Below are 27,856 nucleotides of genomic sequence, written 5' to 3' on the forward strand. Positions count from 1 at the left end.
TGTTTCTTTCTCTGTGCATGAATAAAAAAATATCTGAATCTTACACACTGAACTCACAGTTACAGCTAGTTAGCTTAGCATAGCTTAGTTTAACACTGAGGAGAACACAAATCCGCTACTCACTGGGGTCATCATTTATCTTAACATATCATACATGCATGAAATGTATTGTAAATCTGCTGTGTTAAACATTTTTTTCTTTTTTCTTCAAGAAAAGCAATAACAATGTGATAAAAAAAAAAAAAAAGCTATCATCATTGTAACAAAAGCTACCACTGGCTGTTTATCTATCTATCTATCTATCTATCTATCTATCTATCTATCTATCTATCTATCTATCTATCTATCTATCTATCTATCTATCTATCTATCTATCTATCTATCTATCTATCTATCTATCTATCTATCTATCTATCTATCTATCTATCAGATCTGTCTGTCTGTCTGTCTGTCTGTCTGTCTGTCTGTCTGTCCGTCCGTCCGTCCGTCCGTCCGTCCAGACAAACAATAAGCAAGAAGAAAGGGGAAGGTGATGAACAGTCTTTAGTTTTGTGTGTGAAACACTCATCACTACACTACAGTTGATCTAAATACAAAGTACTTATTGGGTCTTGTCAGTGGTGTCACTTGTGTGGGAGTCATTTTTCAGCTCTGTCTGTGGTTTTCCTGAGTGAATCGGAGAGTGAAAAGTGATCTGTAGTTTGTGTAGTCAGAAAAACCAGTTTAGCTTTTAAAGGACTTCAGGACATTTACATTTTTATGCTTTTATCATGGCTGGACATCTGCTGATACTCATCCTCACATGTGAGTTTAATCTCTTATTTGATTTTCACTTTCAAAACAGATCCATTTGATCAAACTCAAATTGTGTCTCTATGAAGCATAAAACATCTCTGACTGTTTTCAGCAAAAACGGAACATAGTTGTATAACTTTACTAAAGTCAAATAATGTATATGGCTGTTATATTAGAATGAATGATTTTTGCAAACTGTGTGAAAAAAAGTACATTTTTGTATTTCTTTGATTTTTTTCCCCAACAGATTTAGCTTTTGAAGTAAAAGGACAAGGTATGTAAGTTCTTGACTTGACTTTACAAAGTCTGATGTACTGCTATAATTGTATTATTGTAGTCTATTAATATTATTTTGTTTTAATATTTCTTTGCAGTTCTATAGTCTGATAGTACAATAACCTCCATTGATCACATTTAAATCACATTTTCTATTCATTAAGTGATCATACAGGTATTAAATCTATGTATTTTTAATCTTTCAGTTCTTCGTGCACCTAAACTGTTGGTTGATCCTCCAGTGATCACAGAGAAAGCCACAGTTACATTAAACTGTCAGACTCCATCACCTGTATCTGAGTGTTTCTACATTATTGGAGGAAAACCTGCTAAACAGTTTTCATGTCTGAAGAAACTGACAGGAACTGAGCTGTTGTCAATTGTGGAACAAAGTCCACCAACTGAGATTAAAGTAAAATGTTTTTACCTTCAAACATCTGCATCGCCACACAGTGACTCATTCTCCATCACCATTCAACGTAAGTATCAGCAAAAGCAACAAGTTGAGTTTTAATATGGATATGAACCTCTGTACTCTATAACTGTGTACTCTAAATTAACTATTACTTAAAAAAGTAAATACAGTGCAAGTATTTGACACAACCTTTTTTTCATTTTCAGCTCTTTTTCCACCTACACTGATCATTGATCCTCCAGTGATCGCAGAGACAGACTCAGTTACATTAAACTGTCAGACTCCTTCATCTGTGTCTGTATCCAGGTGTTATTTCTACACATTAAGTGGAAGAATTTTAGGAGACTCATCATGTGTACAGACACTGAAAGGGGCTGAACTGATGGTGAATAAACATCTTCCTGCTGAAGTTAAACTAAAATGTTATTACACTGTAAACCACGGGGAGGCTGATTCTCCGTCTCCTCACAGTGCCTTTACATCTGTCACTGTACAAAGTAAGTGTTCTAATGTTTCTTTTATCTTTGAAGGTATTCTTCTGTCAGTGACTGTACTAGTTTGTTCCAACAGCTTATTCATTGTCATTTATACTAAACTGCTTATATTTTTTAGGTCAAAAACCACACATAACTGTTCATCGTGATGAAAGTTTTGTCATTGTGTGTTCACTACCTGGATCTGTGAAGGATGACACACGATGTAACCTGTACTTTGGAGAATCAACTCGTCCCCAAATAACAGCAACTACCTGGGGAAGAAAGACCTCAAACAAACAGAGGATCTGCCAGTTTTTTATCCCAGTGAATGAATTGTTGAGATACCTTGATGTAGTCCAGAAGAAAGATGTGAGCTGTGATTACAGTTTGTCAGACAGCTCTGTGTCTCCTCGTAGTGATGGATTCAGTTTGACTGGTAAGTCACCATTCAGACGCTGCAGAGACTGAACTGTATGTGATTCTATTTCTAAAACGAGCTGCAGGTAAATATATGAAATGGAAAACTATCAAATACTGTATCTACAAAAATGTACTTATGTCAATTAAAATGGTTAAAAACATAATCAAAATGGCATTTTATGGCCACACTGTATCTGTGATTAATACAAATACAGTTATTTAGACGTCTAACTGTGAACTGTTTCAGTTTAGAGTCACTTTTTTTGGTGAATTGAGTGAAATTTACAGCATATACTGTATAACAAAAAGTCAAATTCAAAGAAAAGATAAGACAAATAATATAAATAGCATTTCATTTTTATGCAAGATATTTCAATCCATTCTAAATTGACAGACACCGATCAGTGTTTCCTTTTTTTAATTGTTAGATATTGTCAACACAGAGTCCAACAAGAAACCAGGTCTCACAATGACACCAGGTAGGATCCACTCTACATGTCCACTGTTTTCTGACCTGGTACTTTTGATCCTGTAACTCCTGTCCATGAGATGCTCTGATTATTTATTAACCATGTGACAATAGCACTTCTAGAGAAGAAATGTATATGATAAAAATTGACTTTACTTCTGTTTTTTGTCCTTGAGAACTAGTGACTGATTTCACAAACATACCGACCTCTGATGCATCTCCTCTAAACCCAACATCAGAATACAACACTACAGGTAAGATTCTGAACAAGAGCAGATGCAATAAAATGTTATATATGTTATAAATGTTTGTGACTATTTATTAGATCAGTCACCTCAGCCTACTACACCGGCTCATGCATTTGTTTGTGTCCTTTTAGAAATAATGACTGATCCCACCATCAGTCTGACCTCTGCTGCTCCTCCATATCCAACATCAGAACACAAACCTACAGGTGAGATTCACAACAACAGCATCAAATACTCAGCCTCAACCTACTTCACATGCTCAGTTGAGAAATGAGAACAGAATACTTCACACATGATGCTTCTTATTAACATTTAAAATTTTGTTCTATTTTTCATTGTTTTAAACATGTTCACCAAAAACTGGCATCATGTATTTGATATATCATATATTATTGTATATTACTATAATATCACGGGATAGATGCCATAAATTGACAGAAATCTTTTTACTTTCTGGAAAAAGTGAGACTGACTTTATTTTTCTAAAAACAGAAACATGGATGTGGAATTTGCTGGTAGTTGTAGGTGTTTGTGAGGGATCTGTGGGCGTCGTCTTGCTGGGATTGATGGCTCTGTTCGCTCAGAAATGTATTGGTGAGAACCAGATATTTCTAATCATATATTACATCACATGCTACTTTTTGTTTTTATTGATAACACAAATGTTGGAATCCTTTAACTGCTGTTTTCAGTGTAGAAATAATAGGGATATGCAAAACTATGTGATCAGCTAATTACTCAGTCAAAACAGTAGAGTTGAATTTATATTTGTGATGGTTGATACAGACAATTTATGTTTTATTTCATAGAGATGTAAAACTAATGCCTCTGGTACTATTAGTGCCAGAGTACTGCATACGGTACTGTGCAGAAGTCCTGGCCATTGTTATTTTTACATGGTTGTACTAAGCATAATGTCTCTCAGTCTCTTTATTAAAATACTACAAAAAATAGAGGGGAATATTGTGGCCAGCATCACAAACTCACCAAAAAAAAAACAAAAAAAAAACAAACTACATGGCTTCTACAGAAAACAGTCACTATTTAATGTGTCTTTGGTTCCCATGACAAACAGTATCTCAAACAATATGAAACATTGGATGTGTTTTTCAGCATATATTATAACATATTTACAACTTATACAGTGATAAGTTCAAAAGACTTTCCATAAGCCTCATGTGAAAAAATTTTTCAGATAGGATGTACGGTTATGGAGTTATCGCAGTTTGTTTGAGAGGTGGTTTGTCACTGAATTTAACAGACGCACATCTGCTCCATAAGGGGCCATGTTACAAACGTACAGGCACAGATGAGAACAGAATGCTAAAAGCTGATTGGCTGATTGAAGGTATGTGACATTTTGTATACAGAGTACAGCGTACACACAGTAGAGTTATTCAAAATAAAAGCCTCATTAAAGAAGCTAAATAATGAGTAGTAATAACTTTTCTTGATTTTTATGACCAACCACTCAACTGTTTGTACAATTTTAATTAATTAAATATGATGCTTTCTCACAGACACGCACACAGACACAGTAGGGTTTTTCAAAATAAAAGCCTCATTAAAAGGTGATAGTGGTTTCAGCAGAGGGGTTCTGATGTTCTGTAGGGATGAAAGGAGGATGGACATGAAAGGGTGGGGGCTGGAGCTGGGACACAGAGGTTTGAGAAGAGCTGAGGTGTCGATGGTGACGGGAGGTGGAACGAACTGCACGAGGTCCCACCTAATGCTGTTTGTAGCTTTAATTATTTTGGTTTTTGTTATTAACCAAGACTAATGAACTTAAATTGATTTAATTATTTGACTTCAATAAGTAAATAACTGGCCATCTCTATTAATAATAAATCAGAAATCCCAAAAGTTCTTTTGCACATGATGGTGTTTTTATCTTAGTGATAATGATGTGATTGAACAGTTATTTAATTAAAAGTTCCCAGTGGGATGGTAGTCTTTTGTGTTCACTGCATTTTTTTTCTTGTATTTTTTTTTTTAGAGAATTGTGGACCCCTGAGGTGACAATTTCCTTTCCTTTCCTTTCCTTTCCTTTCCTTTCCTTTCCTTTCCTTTCCTTTCCTTTCCTTTCCTTTCCTTTCCTTTCCTTTCCTTTCCTTTCCTTTCCTTTCCTTTCCTTTCAATATCCTGTTATTATAATACACTGATGGAAACACATCTCCCCTTGTTTCTACACAATTTGACTTGAATCAATGTAACAGACTCAAGAATTACATTATATAGATGTTGGACAAGACTAATATGCTTTATCCTTTCTATATTTGCAAATTCCTCATCTTCTGTTTAAATGAATGTCCCTTTTCTTTCTTTCTTTCTTTCTTTCTTTCTTTCTTTCTTTCTTTCTTTCTTTCTTTCTTTCTTTTTTAACATTTAGGTCAAGGAGCAGCATCGCTGATGAATGCAAATGTACGTAATGCTTCAACAACATGTCTATATAACATTACTGATTTTAATACAGTTTATTTAGTTTAATGTTATATATTGTGTCTCTTGATTTTGCTGTTTCAGATGACTGTGGATATGTGCCAGGTGACAACTTTGGAATGGTAATATAATCTCCTCTACATCCATCCTATTAAAAGATTTAAAATTCCTTGCTTTGTTAAAAATCATGCCTTAGAATAATATAATATACAGTCATTATGTTTCACTAATTTCTATATTAATCAGAGTATTTTTCCCCTCTGTTTGACACAATTTGCAGGCTGATTATGATGAAATTTACAGTGTTGTCACCTATGAATCAAAGATTACTGGTAAGGTGATTTTTTTCATTTCAGTCTAAACACATCTAGTGGCTGCTATTTCTTAGTATGCATACAATATAAAATAGTTTAACCAGCAGTGGGAGCTCAATAGTTAGATTTATCTAAAAAATATGTGTGTAATAATGTAATGTTTGTTCATCAATGCATATTTCAGTGACTGATGGACAGCGGACATCAAATATATATATTATCATAAAATTTATTTGGTAAACTGTATATTGTAAACTGGATCTCAAAAAATTGGCATATAAGATGTAATGATTTTAATGAAAACACCATGCAGAAAAAAAAACCCTGTTAATATCTGGTTCACTATTTTTTTAGGATAACAAATACAATCAGAATCACACCAGAGGAGGGAGCTCATCAGTCCAGACCCACCGTGTGCAGGACTGAGACGTCAAATCCAATCACTGTGTCTTGTTTTTATTTTGCAAAGAAGAAAACAGTTTGTACATGTTGTCATTTATATGTAAATTAATAGATGTTAATCATTAGAAAACACATTTATATAATTGTAAATTGTATTTACTTCATTGGATTTGTAATAGATGTAAATAAGAAGACATCAAATGACAACATGACTAAGAAAAATAAAAACTGTGCGTAATTATAGCAAGAAATTAAAATAAATATATAAAGTATTTTTGTCTTATTAGTTTAAATGCAAGTTAGATTAAATGATAAGATGATCTGAGTGCTGCTCCATAGGAAGAGCCTGTAGGTGCAGTTTCTTAAAACTCCGTTTTGTGTCCAGTTCTTGAGTTAGAGTCATTGACGCGAGACTTCTTTGAAAGTTTGAAGTATTTACTGAAGAAATGATTCACATTGCAACAAAAATATTGCAAAAAATAAAGAATCTTTCATCCATTACAGGAGATCAGTAAAGCCTTGTAGTCACAGTCAAAGACTGTTGCGCTCTGACCCCCCTACTGGCTGATGCAGCTTACTGCTTTAACAAGTAACACAATGCAGATATTCATATCAAGCATATTAAAGATTAATGCTACAAATTAGGTGACAGTTATTTCTTTGAACTTTCAACCTAAACATTGTACCTTATAAATTTAAACTATTTTACACTAATTTGCATTATGGCTCTAACAAGCCACTTAAAATTACTTGTAGAAGAGCTGTTTAACCATATTATTTTCAGGAAAATTAAAATTACATGTTAATTTACTGTCTTATAATACTCATCCTGTCTCCTATAGTTCACATCAACATTTAGTCATGTTGTTTGTAAGTGAACTTTAACTTCTGCATGACTATGTTCACTTCCTGGTTTCAGGGTGATGGACTGATCAGTGTATACGTGGTTGTTAAAACTGTTGCTGAGCAGGTGATACAAGGCTGTGCTCTCATTGGAGAATGTAAGATTCATTCTGGGTGCATTTTTGTGCCCTGCAGCCAATCAGAGTTGTTTTTACTTGTCATTGTTACATGATTGGAGGATTTTTGCAGGATTGCCAAGTTGCCTTGAGTGAGATACACTTTCAGGACTCTAGAATTAACAGGAAGCAGTTGATTAACCCACTCTGATGTCACAGATAATCAAGTTTAGTCCTTTTCAGTCCATTACATCTCTGTTTAGTCGCCTCCACCTCTGGGTTTTGCACCACAAGGACTGGAGTAGGAGGCCAAACACCACTTGGCTTTTCAACTATGTCAGTCATATAGGATTATGAATTAGCAACCGACTGACACAAAACTATAACTGCTGTGTTCATATTCTCTTGGGAATCTGTTTTCTTATTGTTAAACTATGTGACTTCCTTAAATGCTTAATGTATGATAGTGATATCTAGTGGTGAAGATGCAGACTGAAAACCCCCAGCTACTCCAGCTGTGGCCACTAAAAACATGACAGACCCTCCTTGGAGTAGGTGTTTGGTCTGTTCTGGGTTGTATATTTAAAGAAAAAATAGCCCCGGTCCCTTCTTGGTAGGAGCTTTTAAGGCACCTCAGAGTTACTGCTTGTTACGAAAAAAAAAAAAAAAAAGAAAAGAAAAGACAATAAAATTCAGCAAAACAAGGTGGTTCAACATGAAGGTGGGACATTCACTCTTCACATATCAGTGCCTTTTCTACATAACAGAAATATTGTCCTTATTTTCTGGAGATTATATACTCATAGAAACATAGGTATGGATATTGTATTCTGTTTATTTTGATTCAATTGAGTTTGTATTCTATTTGTTGGTTGCTTGGATCCCCTATCTATAAGCACTCTTGCTTCTTTGGGGTTCCCTTTCATGTATATCTGTTGTAAAATGCTCATGTATATGTATGTTTCTTTCTCTGTGCATGAATAAAAAAAATATCTGAATCTTACACACTGAACTCACAGTTACAGCTAGTTAGCTTAGCATAGCTTAGTTTAACACTGAGAGAACACAAATCCGCTACTCACTGGGGTCATCATTTTATCTTAACATATCATACATGCATGAAATGTATTGTAAATCTGCTGTGTTAAACATTTTTTTCTTTTTTCTTCAAGAAAAGCAATAACAATGTGATAAAAAAAAAAAAAAAAGCTATCATCATTGTAACAAAAGCTACCACTGGCTGTTTATCTATCTATCTATCTATCTATCTATCTATCTATCTATCTATCTATCTATCTATCTATCTATCTATCTATCTATCTATCTATCTATCTATCTATCTATCTATCTATCTATCTATCTATCTATCTATCTATCTATCTATCTATCTATCAGATCTGTCTGTCTGTCTGTCTGTCTGTCTGTCTGTCTGTCTGTCTGTCCGTCCGTCCGTCCGTCCGTCCAGACAAACAATAAGCAAGAAGAAAGGGGAAGGTGATGAACAGTCTTTAGTTTTGTGTGTGAAACACTCATCACTACACTACAGTTGATCTAAATACAAAGTACTTATTGGGTCTTGTCAGTGGTGTCACTTGTGTGGGAGTCATTTTTCAGCTCTGTCTGTGGTTTTCCTGAGTGAATCGGAGAGTGAAAGTGATCTGTAGTTTGTGTAGTCAGAAAAAACCAGTTTAGCTTTTAAAGGACTTCAGGACATTTACATTTTTATGCTTTTATCATGGCTGGACATCTGCTGATACTCATCCTCACATGTGAGTTTAATCTCTTATTTGATTTTCACTTTCAAAACAGATCCATTTGATCAAACTCAAATTGTGTCTCTATGAAGCATAAAACATCTCTGACTGTTTTCAGCAAAAACGGAACATAGTTGTATAACTTTACTAAAGTCAAATAATGTATATGGCTGTTATATTAGAATGAATGATTTTTGCAAACTGTGTGAAAAAAAAGTACATTTTTGTATTTCTTTGATTTTTTTCCCCAACAGATTTAGCTTTTGAAGTAAAAGGACAAGGTATGTAAGTTCTTGACTTGACTTTACAAAGTCTGATGTACTGCTATAATTGTATTATTGTAGTCTATTAATATTATTTTGTTTTAATATTTCTTTGCAGTTCTATAGTCTGATAGTACAATAACCTCCATTGATCACATTTAAATCACATTTTCTATTCATTAAGTGATCATACAGGTATTAAATCTATGTATTTTTAATCTTTCAGTTCTTCGTGCACCTAAACTGTTGGTTGATCCTCCAGTGATCACAGAGAAAGCCACAGTTACATTAAACTGTCAGACTCCATCACCTGTATCTGAGTGTTTCTACATTATTGGAGGAAAACCTGCTAAACAGTTTTCATGTCTGAAGAAACTGACAGGAACTGAGCTGTTGTCAATTGTGAAACAAAGTCCACCAACTGAGATTAAAGTAAAATGTTTTTACCTTCAAACATCTGCATCGCCACACAGTGACTCATTCTCCATCACCATTCAACGTAAGTATCAGCAAAAGCAACAAGTTGAGTTTTAATATGGATATGAACCTCTGTACTCTATAACTGTGTACTCTAAATTAACTATTACTTAAAAAAGTAAATACAGTGCAAGTATTTGACACAACCTTTTTTCATTTTCAGCTCTTTTTCCACCTACACTGATCATTGATCCTCCAGTGATCGCAGAGACAGACTCAGTTACATTAAACTGTCAGACTCCTTCATCTGTGTCTGTATCCAGGTGTTATTTCTACACATTAAGTGGAAGAATTTTAGGAGACTCATCATGTGTACAGACACTGAAAGGGGCTGAACTGATGGTGAATAAACATCTTCCTGCTGAAGTTAAACTAAAATGTTATTACACTGTAAACCACGGGGAGGCTGATTCTCCGTCTCCTCACAGTGCCTTTACATCTGTCACTGTACAAAGTAAGTGTTCTAATGTTTCTTTTATCTTTGAAGGTATTCTTCTGTCAGTGACTGTACTAGTTTGTTCCAACAGCTTATTCATTGTCATTTATACTAAACTGCTTATATTTTTTAGGTCAAAAACCACATATAAGTGTTCATCGTGATGAAAGTTTTGTCATTGTGTGTTCACTACCTGAACATGTGAAGGATGACACACGATGTAACCTGTACTTTGGAGAATCAACTCGTCCCCAAATAACAGCAAACGCCTGGGGAAAAAAGACCTCAGACAAACAGAGGATCTGCCAGTTTTTTATCCCAGTGAATGAGTTGTTGAGATGCCTTGATGTAGTCCAGAAGAAAGATGTGAGCTGTGATTACAGTTTGTCAGACAGCTCTGTGTCTCCTCGTAGTGATGGATACAGTTTGACTGGTAAGTCACCATTCAGATGCTGCAGAGACTGAACTGTATGTGATTCTATTTCTAAAACGAGCTGCAGGTAAATATATGAAATGGAAAACTATCACATACTGTATCTACAAAAATGTGATTATGTCAATTGAAATGGTTAAAAACATAATCAAAATGGCATTTTATGGCCACACTGTATCTGTGATTAATACAAATACAGTTATTAAGATGTCTAACTTTGAACTGTTTCAGTTTAGAGTCACTTTTTTTGGTGAATTGAGCGAAATTTACAACATATACTGTATAAAAAAAAGTCAAATTCAGAGAAAAGGTCAGATAAATAATATAAATAGCATTTCATTTGTGTGTAAGATATACTAAATTGACAGACACCGATCAGTGTTTCCTTTTTTTAATTGTTAGATATTGTCAACACAGAGTCCAACAAGAAACCAGTTCTCACAATGACACCAGGTAGGATCCACTCTACATGTCCACTGTATTCTGACCTGGTACTTTTGATCCTGTAACTCCTGTCCATGAGATGCTTTGACCATTTATAAACCATGTGACAATAGCACCTCTAGAGAAGAAATGTATATGATAAACATTGACTTTACTTGTGTTTTTTGTCCTTAAGAACTAGTGACTGATTTCACAAACATACCGACCTCTGATGCATCTCCTCTAAACCCGACGTCAGAACAAGACACTGCAGGTAAGATTCTGAACAAGAGCATCAAATACTCTCAGATACAACACAACACTATATATGTTATAAATCTTTGCGACTATTTATTAGATCAGTCACCTCAGCCTACTACACAGGTTCACACTTTTGTTTGTGTCCTTTAGAAATTATGACTGATCCTACCATCAGTCTGACCTCTGCTGCTCTACATCCAACATCAGAACACAAACCTACAGGTGAGATTCACAACAACAGCGTCAAATACTCCAAGATACATTATAACACTGTTATAAATGTTTCTACTTATTAGATCAGACACCTCTGTGTACTTCTAAAGTGAGTGTTTTGAATGTGACCCAACAAAAGCAAGACTCAAGTAATAAAGGTGAGAAAATGAAGCAAAATACCTCATACATCTCACTAACACTAAATACTTAAATACTTCTTTAATTTTAGATATTCAGTCTCTTCCACATTTTATTTTCTGCTGGTAGTTTCTGAACTAAGTAGGAGTTTTGAAGACATTGAGATTTAGATTCACTTAATTTATCCCAAAGGGAAATATAACTGTCCTTTAGCTAAATTAAATAAAATACAAATAAGATTATTAGATATAATGTATAATAATCTAAGATAATTAGTACATTACATTACAATGATTGTCAGCCACTTTCACTATTTTTATGACATGATGTTGTCTCTTTTTGTTTTTTTTTGCACTTTTATTGGGATTGGGTATTGTTCCCACTCATTTTTGTTTTATTTCCTTTTAATTATTTAAAAAAAATATTTATATTTTTGCCTTTAAAAAATTGTTTTGTTTGTTCACTACTGTTTGGTTAACTGGTAACTCACTACTGTTCTAACTGTCCCGATTGCTGTCAAAGTACAAAGATGTTATTATTATTATTATTATTATTATTATTATTATTATTATTATTATTATTATTATTATTATTATTATTATTACTGGGCCTGGCCTAGCAGAAGTGAACATCATGTTCAATTTCTTTTTTATCTAAAATAATATTTTGACTGCTCAGCATAAAAGACAACTATTTCTAGTTTCTAAAACTGTGTTTATTTAATTTGTACCTGAATTACAACTGGATAGTAAAATATATGAGAATAAAATGTAAATTAAGAACAGTAAAGGTTGTAAATGCATGTATACAGCATAAATTCAGAATGTAAATAGCAATGTGTAAATACATATGTTCAAAATATATGCCTGTGTCTAATCTTGTATTTTATAATAATTGAACGCTATAATGATTTTGAACGTTATTTATTATAAAAAAAACAAAAAACAAAAAAAAACAACAACCGAAAGATGTGTATTAAATATAGTAATGAAACATATGCGGCCAAAGACTGATACTTTTATCAGTATGTTAATAAAATCTCTGATTATTATTATAGTGCATTACACTGGACAAACACCTCACTGTTACTTTATTGGATTTTTACTCCATTATCATGAATTAATGTCTTTTAAAACTAAACTAAAAGTGATATCAGTTTCATTTTTGGATATAATATACTCTCATATATTAAGAAAAGTGTGGTATGCTAAATATTTGCACTTTCCTTGAGGAACAGCACTTTCTGGTGTTTTTTCTAAACCTTGAATAACTGCTGTATATTTTTCCTCACTCTGTTACTTTGTCAATGATAATAAATTCATGTTTTTGTTAAATATGTGGTTATCATTCCTTAATATCATTTTAAAGTACTTGCTTGGACCTATAATTTGAGCTGTTATGGTGGCTGCTAAATTAATTTTTAAAAACAGTTATGGAATGATTAGTATTGCAGTACAGTGCTCTCTCACTCCGTTATTTGCTTGGCCAGGCCCTATTTCTACAACGCAAAAAATACAAATGACTTCTTGTAGGATTGACATGTCACAGTCCAGATACCTGTTTTTAATAATTCTAATTTAATTTACATATTCACATACATTATCACCAAAGCATCACAGTATATTGCATAGTTTACATTGTGCTGTGACAGGCTCTGATGTGAGCGGTACTGTAGATTATGTAAATCTTTCTACTTTCGTTAAGAACTGAAAGTGATGGTTGTTTGTGGCCTCTTGTTTAGAAACAGTAACATGGATATTGAAGTGGGTAATATTAGTGGCTGCCTGTGGAGTCATTCTGGGAGTCATCTCTCTGGGACTGGCATTTTGTTGCAACAAAGGAAAAAATGGTGAGAACTCGCTCGATTGAATTGTATCATAAAAGTCTGAATAAACATGTACATCCAGCGTATACAATCGCAGTTTAAGTTGTATTTTCCATAACAGCCTCCACCCATTAAGTAATCAGATTACCCTCTGTGTGTTGTTTTCCCCCAAATGTTGTGATCTAAATGCTTACTTTGTTTAATTTTACAGACAAGCACATTCACAAGAGGTAAGTCTTAATTTAAACTTCCTGAAACTGTGTGACTGGCTTCTTTCCACCACCACCACACTTTACCACAGATCACTTCTACTTGTGTATTTCATGTACGTTCTCACTACTGTTGAACATTTTCCATTTACACTTCCTCTGACAGTTCTAGATTTTACTGCTTTAATGGCTGATATGTACTCAAAGGTTCAATAAGTGTTTGATGAGCAGCTTTCTACCTTTTTATATTTCAAATAAACAGTTAAGAGACTTTATTCTTCAATTTTATTTCATGTCACTTTCACTTATACTTTCAAAATATATAGATCATACAGTATGCATTACTAGAATGTAAACTAGCATAAAAATGCAGTGAATCATTCGCACCCTGTAAGGTGCCGACTTTTTACATTTCAATGCATCATTGAAGTATTTAATAGTATTATACAACTCAAGAAAGAAAAAGTTCAGACAGTATGGAAAATGAAAATTAAAAACACAGTAGTGATATTAAAATATAATTTGACTTCAATTTTATAGAATAGAATAGAATAGAATAGAATACAATACAATACAATACAATACAATACAATACAATACCAGTTCCAAAGTTGAGGCTTAAATTGAAAGGTGACTGCCCCTTTTCCATCAGGGCCCTTCAACTTTGGAACAGCCTGCCCAAGGAGATAAGGCTTGCGAAATCAGTGACATCTTTTAAATCACTACTTAAAACACATTTTTATCAACTTGCCTTTATGTGATATTTGTTCTTTTTTTTTTTTTTAACTTTTCATTTTATCTTGTTTGGTTATTAATTTATATTCTCATACATGATGTTGTTTTATCTCACTCCTTCATTTTTGCATTGATTTGACAGCATCATGTTACGTTATCCCTGCCCTCTTTACTCCAATTCACTCAATTTATTTGAAGTGTCATGTTTTCGCGTTTGCTGAACATATCTCTTTTATTGTATTGTTTCTGTTTTAGTGTCTTTACTTCTATCTTGTGTCCTGTTGTGCCCTTCTACTTTGTCTGTCAAAGCACTTTGTAAACTTCGTTTTTAAAGGTGCTATATAAATAAAGCTGTTATTATTAAAGCTATGATAATACAATACAACAGAATAGAATACAAAAGAATAGACTTTATTGTCATTGCAAAATACCTTGTACAGTGCAATGAAATTTGTTTTTTCATTCTGTAAGGTACATTACATTCTGTATTTTATTGTAGACAGTATGAACACAACATATTTCATGTGTCATCTGGCTGACATTTTATTTGTAGATACATTTCTATTTCTCACATTCAGGCTGTGACATATTTGAAGACAATTTTAGGACTAATAATAATGTGTGAAAATAATAAGGATTGCCACTTTGTGAACTGTTAAAATCACTAAAATGTTTAAAAATGTTCCTGAAAGAAATATGGGAAAGGTTTGGGATATTTCACCTTCTGTGAAGATCATTTACAGATTGAAGGATTCTAAGGGGATGCAAACAATCACTGATCCCTCAGATGGCGCTGTATCAAGGACCGTCATCCACCTATAGATGACAGAACCACATGGGCCAGGATCACTGCAGCAAAGCATGTTCAAGATCTACAATGCAGAGTTACAGACATAAAGGCCCAGCTTTACTGAAACGAAAACAGGCTTTATGTTGACAGAGTCCAGAAGTGTCGTCTCTGGACTCGGAGTCACCTGGGATGGTCCACCACTCAGTGGAAACATGAATTGTGCTCAGACCATCCATTATATTATGTTGCACACCCATTTTGTAGACTTGTTTGCAGAAAAAATGGGGCCAAATCACACCTTCACCATTTCTTTATCACTTGGTGCCTCCAGCCCTGAAAGAAATGGTGATAAATATTTTACTGTCCCATTTTCTTCAATGTGTAAGAGCCTGAATGTACATGAGGAATGGATCTATGCTTACAAACATGAACGTGATATATGAATGAATACATCATGTCAAAGTACATTTACTTTTCTTTTTTGATTGGCTTTTTCCATATAAATTTGTATTTGGAGTTGAAATAAAATGAAAGTATCAGGACAGGTTTTATTAACTTTGATGAAGTAATTACTTATTAGTGTTACATTAGACTATTTAATGACCCAAATTGTGTTGGTCTCATCTGTTGTTTGTTTGTCCTGCATTCTTGTATACTGACATGGTCTTTATCAAAAACATTTTTTCTTTCTTTATTCCTTCAGGTCACGAGCAAAAGGGAACGGTAATGTGCACATACATTGGTCATGCAGCATCACAGTATTTGCAAACCACATTGTTCCATATTTTATGTGTTTTGGCCTCTGTTGCAGGCAACTTAATGCTCACAACACAACTTCACTGTGGAGAAATGGTAACTGAACAGACTTGATCTATTTTCTGTAATATTACAATGATAAAATAAGTGAGTTGCAGCCTCATAGGAATCAGTTTCTGTTATTATTGTGTTTTTTTTCTCGCTTAATCAAGACTTTCTCCATTTTAAGGGAAAGGATCCTCCTGCTAACAACACAGCCTACAGTCAGATCACCTGTGTACCTGGTACCTTCAGCTCTACTGTTGAGCTTTTCATTTTCACCTATATGTACAGACAGAGATTATGTTATATTATATTTATGTTATTTTAAGCTTAACAAGTTTTTTCTTCTGGCAGGTTCTGAAATGTTGAATGAGCAAAAGCCTCAAAATGCAGATGTGAGTGAGCCCTGCACTGTACTAAACATGACTATTGTACAGGTTAAGAGATACCATCTATGTGAAGATGTCTTACGGTTGTTTTTTTTCTCTTTTAGCCTGATGTATACCATGTTTATGCCACTATCCCTGAGGATCAAACCTCACCTGCTCATGGACTGGGTATGTTTTATAGCACTGTACAGGCAATATGAGACAAATGCACAGCTTGGCCAAAAAAAAAAAAAAAAAAAAAGCATAAAATAAAAATATTCACTGTAGCATCTTTTCAGGAATTTTATATAATATCACAACATTTATTCCCATCCATTGTTGCATTAATTGTTCTTGAATCAGTGATAGGAGACTCAAACTGCTTTGTAAAGATTCTCAGAGGAGTTCAGGTCTGGACTCTGGTGGAAAATCCATGTGTGAAAATGATGTCTCATGCTCCTTGAATTGCTCTTCACAGTGTTAGTCTGATGAATCCTGTCATTGGCATCTTCCCAAAATAAATATCCTTTGATAGAAAAACCTGCTCATTCAGTATATTCAGGTTCAGCTAACCACGTGCTTTTGACACATAAAGTTGCTGAACTTTGACCTGACAAAACAAATCAACCCCAGATCATAACACTGCCCCCACAGGCTTGTACTGTAGGCACTAGGCATGATGGGTAATCACTCCATCTCCCTCTCCTCTCTACGTGATGTCCCCATCACACTGGAACAGAGTCAGTCTGGACTCCTCAGACCACATGACCTGAAACATAGTCCAGTTTTTTTGCTCTCCAGCAAAATTATGGTTTTTGAAGAAGTCTCTGTTTTTTTGGGTTTTTTTAGCAAATCAATCCAATTTTTCTGATTAGAGTCACTGATAAATTTAATCCCTATCCCTTTAGTTCTCTTCACACTGTGTCTGTGGAATTTCTTTCAAAGGTTCACGTTATTTCTAGTCATGATCACTTCTGGCACCAGTTCTTCCCTGCAGACGATGGCTGACTATCATTCCTGGTTTTAGTAATGGAATCTGAAAGAGAATAATATTGGGATATGTCTTTTGACATGTCGTTTAAGAAATGAGAAGTTACTCACTGCACCAGTTAGGATTAAATAAATTGTCCCAGATGAAACATATTAATCACTGCATTATTATTTATCCAATGTAAGGATCTTACCTTTTGGTTGTGTTGGGCTACATCAGTGTTTCTCAAACTGTGGGGCGGTCCCCATAGGGGGGAGGCGAAGGCTTGCCAGGGGGCGCATGGGATCACTCCTGGGTGTTTTTTTTTTCTTCAGGTTAGAAAATGTAGCAGGTGGAACTAATGTTTTAGTGTTGGAGCACCCGGGACTCATATTAGGGACGTACAACAAACAAATCTACTGCCATGGTGACATGTCACTAGACTAGACAAAGAGTTTAGGTTTGGAGAATGGAGAAGGATTTGACTGTAAATGAAAAATGTGCAATGTTTGTGTTTTTGCACAGTTTGTACTTTAATGTTCTGAGATGTGCAATGTAATGTATGTTCATTGCAGCCACTGATATGGTTAAAAGGTTCATCTTTGTTGCCAAAATTTGTTTGCTGTTCTAAAAAGAGAAACTTTATTGTCATAGTTGTAAGATAATTGCACATTTTCTGTTTTTATTTGGATAAATATTGTCTCAGGGGGCAGTCTTATTGAGTTCATTTGCATTATTCAAACAAAAATGTAAGTTATTTTTAATTTGCACAACAAATTATTTCAACGAAAAGTAAAAAGTATTGTAGCAATATTGATGTTTCTTTCAATAAAATTTATAATTGCACCACTGTTACAGTGTTGTTGGGGTTGAGGGGGGCTGGAGATTTTTCATTCTCCAAAGGGGGGCCTGACAGAAAAAGAGTGAGAACCACTGGGCTACAATAATAAGTCTGTGGAGCATGAAACAGTGATGAGTTTTTTTTTCTTGAATAAGTTTCTCACTCAGCACCTTACCAACATTGAACTTGGACCATTTTCTTTGACAGATTGTGTAATTTTTCAACAGCATCAATCTGACTTTACCTTCATTACCATCTCTTGTTGTGATTGTTAAGCTGTGTGGAAGAGAGAACATAGCTGAAGTTAAACTGTGTCTTTTCAACTGTTACTTGTACTTTTCATGCCTATAATTCAGTGCAAGAACATGAATATGACCCGGAAGGCTGTATTAAACTTATTCTTAAATGAAATGTCCTCTATATCTAAAGCAGCAGGGTTTTCATTGTCTTTAAATGTGTCTCTGTCAATCAGCTGTATTTAATGGCAAAAATGACAAGATAAATGATCATTTCTAGTATAACCTGAGCTTTTGCTTTTGTGTTTGCATTTATCTGTGTTACTGTTACTGGTATATGATGATAATTTTATGAAGTCATTTACATGTCACCTACTACTGCTTGAATGGGCAGCAGCATTTTTATTAAAGAGTTGTTCCTACTGGTGATTACATTCATTTACAGTTGTTCATTTATTATTAACAGCTAAAGTAATTTACATTTTTAGATTACTGTTATGATTCAGTCCATCTGTGATAACAAAACCTAAAATCCTACATCTAAATGTATATCCAACTCATGTATTAAAGCAAAATCATCATGATCCAACAAACTTCCAGCCAGTGTTTTGTTTGTATTTACTGCTGTTAATGACAAACTTAGGACTAATAACTAATTCCAGTACGACAAAGACAAAGACCGTGCTGATGGTGTTCTTATCAGCTCCAGCTTGTAAAACATACATGGAACAACTTTGCACTAAACATCAGGTGCATTTTATGTAAACATATGGTGCTTTTTTGTATAACCACTTTGTTACACTGTTTGGGTGTCGAACTAATACTACTGGTCTCTTCACAGACCACATAGTTTTTTAGCTAACCATAGAGAAGACAAAGGTCACAGTGTACGTGTATAAAAGTACCAAGAAGTGTTAGTTCCTTGTTATATATGTTAAAGCATTACTTTTTAACACAGATTTTAAATGGTAATGTGACAAAAGCCAGGTAATATTTTTTTGTGAAAATACAAAATCTTGTGAGATTTAAAAGATATTAATCATGAATCTTACACCCCATCTTCGAAAAATAATTCTTTCCAGATGAAAATGCAGAAATAATTATGAAGTGATGCAAACACTCAGACAGACTTGTTTCAGGTGGACTTAAAACTGTGGACACAGTGGAGTATCCTGAACAAAGCACATGCAGAGGTTTTAATCTGTCATAAAACTGAGCAGCAGAGACAAGTTATATTACAAACTGAAGTTTCTTAAGTGTCAGTTCAGGTTGTCAAAGTGTATTCTTTACATTATGTGGATTTGGTGGTCTTACACCACCCCACCTCTCTGAGCTCCTTCACACATACACACTGACTCGCTCTCTCAGATCAGTTGATCAGCTGCTCTTGATGGTGCCGAGAACAACCTGTAAGTTCTGAGGATATCGGGCCTTTGCTGTTGCTGCTCCCGGACTGGAAGAACCGGCCTCTGTATATCAGACAGGCCTCCTCATTGCCTGTTTTTAAATCTCTTCTTAAAACCCACCTGTTCTCCATGGCTTTGTAACACTCTTGCAATGTTGACATTTTGTTTCTGTTTTTATATTTTAACTTGTTTCATTTAATTGATTGTATTGTTTCTTCATGTTTTTATCAATTTTATGTATTGTTCTTTTAGTCTTCTGGACAGCACTTTGGTCCACTGTGGTTGTTTTAAAGTGCTTTATAAATTAAGTTGGATTGGATTGGATTTGTTCACTGGGCCAGTCCACATTATCTCTGAGAGGTACCTGTGCTGACCTTGATCTACGACGGGTCATACAGTGATTTATACACCTGGATTTAATGTTTCAGGTGCAAGTTTATTACACAAAGCAATAACAAACACAAGGGAAATAGGGTGTGACACCATCATTTTCCAGTCTATCTATTTCCAGAGTTTTTAATGATGTTCATTTTGAAAAACATTTTGAAAAATCTCTATTTTTGCAACCTAACTCTTATATGTGGACAAGAGGCCCAAACATAGAGGAAAATGTCAGCTTTGCAAAAAATCTGCATTAGTGTGGACGAGGCATTGGTTTTGCTGATATACCTCACTGTCATATATGCATTGTCATAAATATTATTAGTATCATCTGTGAACTTCCTGCTAGTCTTGAGTCTTGACAGAAGCCAGTACAGGTTATCGTTCATGGACAAAACAGTCTTCAGTGAGTGTGTTCAGTTTTGAACCTGGTGAGAATGTGACACCGACTGTTGCTGTTTCTTGTTTTCTCATTTTCAGCCACAGCAGGCAGTCAGAAGCTATTTTGAACACCATGAGCATTTCTGTGACCTGCTTAGCCCCAGAGACAGTGTTGGAAACTAGCAGAGAAACACAGTAGAATTAAAACTAGTCATTCAACACAATAGTGGAGACCAAAGCAGAGCAGAAAGGATCATAACTTTACTGAAGCAAGGAATGTCTTTGAATTATTTCTGCCTAAAAATAGTTTCTGTTGCCTCAGTGTTTACTGTATCTTTACTCATCTGTTTATTGTATATAAAGTATTTTTGTCTAATTAGTTTAAATAAAAGTTAGGTGAAATGATAAGATAATCTAAGTGCTGCTCCATAGGAAGAGCTGCACCCACTTAAAATTACTTGTAGAAGAGCTGTTTAACCATATTATTTTCAGGAAAATTAAAATTACATGTTAATTTACTGTCTTATAATACTCATCCTGTCTCCTATAGTTCACATCAACATTTACTCATGTTGTTTGTAACTGAACTTTAACTTCTGCATGACTATGTTCACTTCCTGGTTTCAGGGCGATGGACTGATAAGTGTATACGTGGTTGTTAAAACTGTTGCTGAGCAGGTGATACAAGGCTGTGCTCTCATTGGAGAATGTAAGATTCATTCTGGGTGCATTTTTGTGCCCTGCAGCCAATCAGAGTTGTTTTTACTTGTCATTGTTACATGATTGGATGATTTTTGCAGGATTGCCAAGTTGCCTTGAGTGAGATACACTTTCAGGACTCTAGAATTAACAGGAAACAGTTGATTAACCCACTCTGATGTCACAGATAATAAAGTTTAGTCGTGTTCAGTCCATTACATCTCTGTTTAGTTGCCTCCACCTCTGGGTTTTGGACTGGAGTAGGAGGCCAAACACCACATGGCTTTTCAACTATGTCAGTCATATAGGATTATGAATTAGCAACCGACTGACAAAACTATAACTGCTGTGTTCATATTCTCTTGGGAATCTGTTTTCTTATTGTTAAACTATGTGACTTTCTTAAATGTTTAATGTATGATATTTAGTGATATCTAGTGGTGAAGATGCAGACTGAAAACCCCCAGCTACTCCAGCTGTGGACACTAAAAACATGACAGACCCTCCTTGGGGTAGGTGTTTGGTCTGTTCTGGGTTGTATATTTAAAGAAAAAATAGCCCCGGTCCCTTCTTGGTAGGAGCTTTTAAGGCGCCTCAGAGTTACTGCTTGTTACGAAAAAAAAAAAAGAAAAAAGAAAAGAAAAGACAATAAAATTCAGCAAAACAAGGTGGTTCAACATGAAGGTGGGACATTCACTCTTCACATATCAGTGCCTTTTCTACATAACAGAAATATTGTCCTTATTTTCTGGAGATTATATACTCATAGAAACATAGGTATGGATATTGTATTCTGTTTATTGAGTCACTTGAGTGACTCTGTCACTTGAGTTTGTATTCTATTTGTTGGTTGCTTGGATCCCCTATCTATAAGCACTCTTGCTTCTTTGGGGTTCCCTTTCATGTATATCTGTTGTAAACTGCTCATGTATATATATTTTTCTTTCTCTGTGGATGAATAAAAAAAATATCTGAATCTTACACACTGAACTCACAGTTACAGCTAGTTAGCTTAGCATAGCTTTGTTTAACACTGAGAGAACACAAATCCACTACTCACTGGGGTCATCATTTTATCTTAACATATCATACATGCATGAAATGTATTGTAAATTTGCTGTGTTATACATTTTTTTCTTTTTTCTTCAAGAAAAGCAATAAAAATGTGATTAAAAAAAAAGCTATCATCATTGTAACAAAAGCTACCACTGGCTGTTTATCTATCTATCTATCTATCTATCTATCTATCTATCTATCTATCTATCTATCTATCTATCTATCTATCTATCTATCTATCTATCTATCTATCTATCTATCTATCTATCTATCTATCTATCTATCTATCTATCTATCTATCTATCTATCTATCTATCTATCTATCTATCTATCAGATCGGTCTGTCCGTCCGTCCGTCTGTCCAGACAAACAATAAGCAAGAAAAAAGGGGAAGGTGATGAACAGTCTTTAGTTTTGTGTATGAGAAACTCAACACTACACTACAGTTGATCTAAATACAAAGCACTTATTGGGTCTTTTCAGTGGTGTCACTGGTGTGGGAGGCATTTTTCACCTCTGTCTGTGGTTTTCCTGAGTGAATCAGACAGTGACAAGTGATCTGTAGTTTGTGTAGTCAGATAAACCAGTTTAGCCTTTAAAGGACTTCAGGACATTTACATTTTTATGCTTTTATCATGGCTGGACATCTGCTGATACTCATCCTCACATGTGAGTTTAATCTCTTATTTAATTTTCACTTTCAAAACAGATCCATTTAATCAAACTCAAATCATGTCTCTATGAAGCATAAAACATCTCTGACTGTTTTCAGCAAAAACGGAACATAGTTGTATAACTTTACTAAAGTCAAATAAGTATGTACATGTACATGGCTGTTATATTAGAATGAATGATTTTAGCAAATTGAGTGAAAAAAACTACATTTTTGTATTTCTTTGATTTTTTTCCCCAACAGATTTAGCTTTTGAAGTAAAAGGACAAGGTATCTAAGTTCTTGACTTTACAAAGTCTGATGTACTGCTATAATTGTGTTATTGTAGTCTGTTAATATTATTTTGTATTAATATTTCTTTGCAGTTCTATAGTCTGATAGTACAATAACCTCCATTGATCACATTTAAATCACAATTTCTATTTATTAAGTGATCATACAGGTATTAAATCTATGTATTTCTAATCTTTCAGTTCTTCGTGCACCTCAACTGTTGGTTGATCCTCCAGTGATCACAGAGAAAGCCACAGTTACATTAAACTGTCAGACTCCATCACCTGTATCTCAGTGTTTCTACATTATTGGAGGAAAACCTGTCAAAAAGTTTTCATGTCTGAAGAAACTGACAGGAACTGAACTGTGTTCAATTGTGAAACAAAGTCCACCAACTGAGATTAATATAAAATGTTTTTACCTTCAAACATCTGCATCGCCACACAGTGACTCATTCTCCATCACCATTCAACGTAAGTATCAGCAAAAGCAACAAGTTGAGTTTTAATATGGATATGAACCTCTGTACTGTATAACTGTGTACTCTAAATTAACTATCACTTAAAAAAGTAAATACAGTGCAAGTATTTGACACAACCCTTTTTCATTTTCAGCTCTTTTTCCACCTACACTGATCATCGATCCTCCAGTGATCGCAGAGACAGACTCAGTTACATTAAACTGTCAGACTCCTTCATTTGTGGCTGTATCCAGGTGTTATTTCTACACATTAAGTGGAAGAATTTTAAGAGACTCATCATGTGTACAGACACTGACAGGGACTGATCTGATGGTGAATCAACGTCCTCCTGCTGAAGTTAAACTAAAATGTAGTTACATAGTAAACCAAGGAGAGACTGATTCTCCGTCTCCACACAGTGCCTTTACATCTGTCACTGTACAAAGTAAGTGTCTACAGTGAACTCAGAGTTAAAATCTGTTAAATAACCTGGTTGTTTCCATCCTCAGTTCCAGCTGTTACTTTCTTCTGTAAATGTCAGTATTCCACTGTTAATACACTCTATATAAGGTACATTTTAATGAGGAGTTATTGAAGTAATATTGAGCAGTTTGTCAGTTTATTTACAGCATTGTAATGTAATTAATGCTTTTTTTTTTGTTTGTTTGTTTTTTTTCATTTTCAGCTCTTTTTCCACCTACACTGATCATCGATCCTCCAGTGATCACAGAGACAGACTCAGTTACATTAAACTGTCAGACTCCTTCATCTGTGTCTGTATCCAGGTGTTATTTCTACACATTAAGTGGAAGAATTTTAGGAGACTCATCATGTGTACAGACACTGAAAGGGGCTGATCTGATGGTGAATAAACATCTTCCTGTTGAAGTTAAACTAAAATGTTATTACACTGTAAACCACGGGGAGGCTGATTCTCCGTCTCCACACAGTGCCTTTACATCTGTCACTGTACAAAGTAAGTGTTCTTATGTTTCTTTTATCTTTCAAGGTATTCTTCTGTCAGTGACTGTACTAGTTTGTTCCAACAGCTTATTCATTGTCATTTATACTAAACTACTTATATTTTTTAGGTCAAAAACCACACATAAGTGTTAATCGTGGTGAAAGTGTTGTCATTGTGTGTTCACTACCTGGATCTGTGAAGGATGACACACGATGTAACCTGTACTTTGGAGAATCAACTCGTCCCCAAATAACAGCAACTACCTGGGGAAGAAAGACCTCAAACAAACAGAGGATCTGCCAGTTTTCCGTCCCAGTGAATGAGTTGTTGAGATACCTTGATGTAGTCCAGAAGAAAGATGTGAGCTGTGATTACAGTTTGTCAGACAGCTCTGTGTCTCCTCGTAGTGATGGATTCAGTTTGACTGGTAAGTCACCATTCAGACACTGCAGAGACTGAACTGTATGTGATTCTATTTCTAAAATGAGCTGCAGATAAATATATGAAATGGAAAAAACTATCACATACTGTATCTACAAAAATGTGATTATGTTAATTAAAATGGTTAAAAAGATAATCAAATGACATTTTATGGCCACACTGTATCTGTGATGAATACGAATACAGTTATTAAGATGTCTAACTGTAAACTGTTTCAGTTTAGAGTCACTTTTTTTTGGTTAATTCAGTGAAATTTACAGCATATACTGTATAACAAAAAGTCAAATTCAGAGAAAAGATCAGACAAATAATATAAATAGCATTTCATTTGTATGCAAGATATTTCAATCCATACTAAATTGACAGACACCAATCAGTGTTTCCTTTTTTTAATTGTTAGATATTGTCAACACAGAGTCCAACAAGAAACCAGGTCTCACAATGACACCAGGTAGGATCCACTCTACATGTCCACTGTTTTCTGACCTGGTACTTTTGATCCTGTAACTCCTGTCCATGAGATGCTCTGATTATTTATAAACCATGTGACAGTAGCACTTCTAGAGAAGAAACATATATGATAAAAATTGACTTTACTTTTGTTTTTTGTCCTTGAGAACTAGTGACTGATTTTACAAACATACTGACCTCTGATGCGTCTCCTCTAAACCCCACATCAGAACACAACACTGCAGGTAAGATTCTGAACAAGAGCAGATGCAATAAAATGTTATATATGTTATAAATGTATGTGACTATTTATTAGATCAGTCACCTCAGCCTACTACACCGGCTCATACGTTTGTTTGTCCTTTTAGAAATAATGACTGATCCCACCATCAGTCTGACCTCTGCTGCTCCTCCATATCCAACATCAGAACACAAACCTACAGGTGAGATTCACAACAACAGCATCAAATACTCAGCCTCAACCTACTTCACATGCTCAGTTGAGAAATGAGAACAGAATACTTCACCCATGATACATCTTATTAACACTAAAAATTAATTATTTTTATCATAAATTTTTGTTCTATTTTTCATTGTTTTAAACATGTTCACCAAAAACTGGCATCATGTATTTGATATATCATATATTATTTGTAAATTACTATAATATCCCGGGATAGATGCCATAGATTGACAGAAAATCTTTTACTTTCTGGAAAAAGTGAGACTGACTTTATTTTTCTAAAAACAGAAACATGGATGTGGAATTTGCTGGTAGTTGTAGGTGTTTGTGAGGGATCTGTGGGCGTCGTCTTGCTGGGATTGATGGCTCTGTTCGCTCAGAAATGTATTGGTGAGAACCAGATATTTCTAATCATATATTACATCACATGCTACTTTTTGTTTTTATTGATAACACAAATGTTGGAATCCTTTAACTGCTGTTTTCAGTGTAGAAATAATAGGGATATGCAAAACAATGTGATCAGCTAATTACTCAGTCAAAACAGTAGAGTTGAATTTATATTTGTGAAGGCTGATATAGACAATTTATGTTTTATTTCATAGAGATGTAAAACTAATGCCTCTGGTACTATTAGTGCCAGAGTACTGCATACAGTGTTGTGCAGAAGTCCTGGCCATAGTTATTTTTACATGGTTGTAATGAGCAGAATGTCTCTCAGTCTCTTTATTAAAATTCTGCAAAAAATAGAGGGGAATGTTGTGGCCAGCATCACAAACTCACAAAAAAAAAACAAAAAAAAAAACTACATGACTTCTACAGAAAACAGTCACTATTTAATGTGTCTTTGGTTCCCATGACAAACAGTATCTCAAACAATAAGAAACATTGGATGTGTTCTTCAGCATATATTATAACATATTTCCAACTTATACAGTGATAAGTTCAAAAGACTTTCCATAAGCCTCATGTGAAAAAAATTTTCAGATAGGATGTACGGTTATGGAGTTATCGCAGTTTGTTTGAGAGGTGGTTTGTCACTGAATTTAACAGACGCACGTCTGCTCCATAAGGGGCCATGTTACAAACGTACAGGCACAGATGAGAACAGAACACTAAAAGCTGATTGGCTGATTGAGGGTATGTGACATTTTGTATACAGAGTACAGCGTACACACAGTGGAGTTATTCAAATAAAAGCCTCTTTAAAAAAGCTAAATAATGATTAGTAATAACTTTTCTTGATTTTTATGACCAACCACTCAACTGTTTGTACAATTTTAATTAATTAAATATGATGCTTTCTCACAGACACGCACACAGACACAGTAGGGTTTTTCAAAATAAAAGCCTCATTAAAAGGTGATAGTGGTTTCAGCAGAGGGGTTCTGATGTTCTGTAGGGATGAAAGGAGGATGGACATGAAAGGGTGGGGGCTGGAGCTGGGACACAGAGGTTTGAGAAGAGCTGAGGTGTCGATGGTGACGGGAGGTGGAACGAACTGCATGAGGTCCCACCCAATGCTGTGATGATTTTGTGTGATTTTGTGCAATGATTTTTGTTTTTGTTATTAACCAAGACTAATGGACTTAAATTGATTTAATTATTTGACTTCAATAAGTAAATAACTGGCCATCTCTATTTAATAATAAATCAGAAATCCCAAAAGTTCTTTTGCACATGATGGTGTTTTTATCTTAGTGATAATGATGTGATTGAACAGTTATTTAATTAAAGGTCCCGTATTATGCAAATCTCACTTTGTGAAAGTTTTCTTACAGTAGCGTGTGTTGCAGTAGCCTCATTATGAGGTTCGAATTTGAAAA

The 27,856-nt window shown here is 34.7% G+C and overlaps 2 protein-coding genes and 1 long non-coding RNA gene across 18 annotated transcripts in view; 2 read left to right on the top strand and 1 right to left on the bottom strand.

Annotated features, from left to right (window-relative positions):
* The first annotated feature begins 547 nt into the window (after positions 1-547).
* On the top strand, positions 548-27,767 carry LOC115419979 (uncharacterized). Of its 7 annotated transcripts, none has more exons than XM_030135064.1 (14): positions 548-804; positions 1,043-1,069; positions 1,278-1,550; positions 1,693-1,983; positions 2,099-2,398; positions 2,811-2,861; positions 3,028-3,105; positions 3,231-3,305; positions 3,592-3,693; positions 5,096-5,114; positions 5,489-5,520; positions 5,623-5,660; positions 5,819-5,875; positions 6,207-7,924. In XM_030135064.1, the coding sequence occupies exons 1-14, from the start codon at positions 771-773 to the stop codon at positions 6,276-6,278; spliced, it is 1,449 nt and encodes a 482-aa protein (XP_029990924.1). In that variant the 5' UTR covers positions 548-770; the 3' UTR covers positions 6,279-7,924. The 7 variants fall into 7 exon arrangements, 6 of the variants coding, with proteins under 6 accessions (XP_029990924.1, XP_029990926.1, XP_029990922.1 ...); XM_030135066.1 differs by having other exon boundaries at positions 5,819-5,870; positions 6,207-6,346; XM_030135062.1 differs by lacking the exon at positions 5,096-5,114.
* LOC115419975 (uncharacterized) overlaps positions 8,895-27,856 on the top strand; it is a 43,542-nt gene continuing 24,580 nt past the window's right edge. For 4 of the 10 annotated variants that reach the window (XR_003935479.1, XR_003935483.1, XR_003935481.1 and 1 more), the window contains exons 1-5: positions 8,895-8,982; positions 9,222-9,248; positions 9,457-9,729; positions 23,867-24,157; positions 24,398-24,688. Coding sequence is in view for 3 of the 10 variants with exons in the window: in XM_030135051.1 (XP_029990911.1) it covers positions 8,949-8,982; positions 9,222-9,248; positions 9,457-9,729; positions 23,867-24,157; positions 24,398-24,688 (916 nt within the window). In the remaining 7 variants the exon portion in view is untranslated. Of the gene's footprint in view, positions 8,983-9,221; positions 9,249-9,456; positions 9,730-9,870; positions 10,162-10,276; positions 10,577-10,978; positions 11,030-11,195; positions 11,274-11,410; positions 11,483-11,556; positions 11,632-13,352; positions 13,461-13,647; positions 13,667-15,873; positions 15,894-15,981; positions 16,023-16,155; positions 16,211-16,322; positions 16,364-16,461; positions 16,652-21,810; positions 22,028-22,818; positions 22,976-23,222; positions 23,250-23,452; positions 23,726-23,866; positions 24,158-24,397; positions 24,689-27,856 lie in introns of those variants that run through there. The other 6 variants (XM_030135052.1, XM_030135053.1, XR_003935480.1 and 3 more) reach the window with 6 other exon arrangements.
* On the bottom strand, positions 16,636-24,166 carry LOC115419983 (uncharacterized). Its single transcript, XR_003935488.1, has 3 exons — positions 24,155-24,166; positions 20,164-20,169; positions 16,636-16,709 (listed from the first exon to the last, which is right to left on the bottom strand). It is a non-coding gene; the product is annotated as an uncharacterized LOC115419983 (long non-coding RNA).

Source organism: Sphaeramia orbicularis, chromosome 5 (assembly GCF_902148855.1).
Source record: "Sphaeramia orbicularis chromosome 5, fSphaOr1.1, whole genome shotgun sequence".
Classification (NCBI taxonomy): domain Eukaryota; kingdom Metazoa; phylum Chordata; class Actinopteri; order Kurtiformes; family Apogonidae; genus Sphaeramia; species Sphaeramia orbicularis.

What these genes read in the sequence shown, in the direction of transcription:
- LOC115419979 (XM_030135062.1), top strand. Translation starts at nt 771, where the DNA reads ATGGCTGGACATCTGCTGATACTCATCCTCACAT. An exon ending in TGATGGATTCAGTTTGACTG is followed by an intron (nt 2,399 to 2,810) that starts GTAAGTCACCAT and finishes TTTAATTGTTAG; the next exon opens with ATATTGTCAACACAGAGTCC. An exon ending in AATCAAAGATTACTGGTAAG is followed by an intron (nt 5,876 to 6,206) that starts GTGATTTTTTTC and finishes CTATTTTTTTAG; the next exon opens with GATAACAAATACAATCAGAA.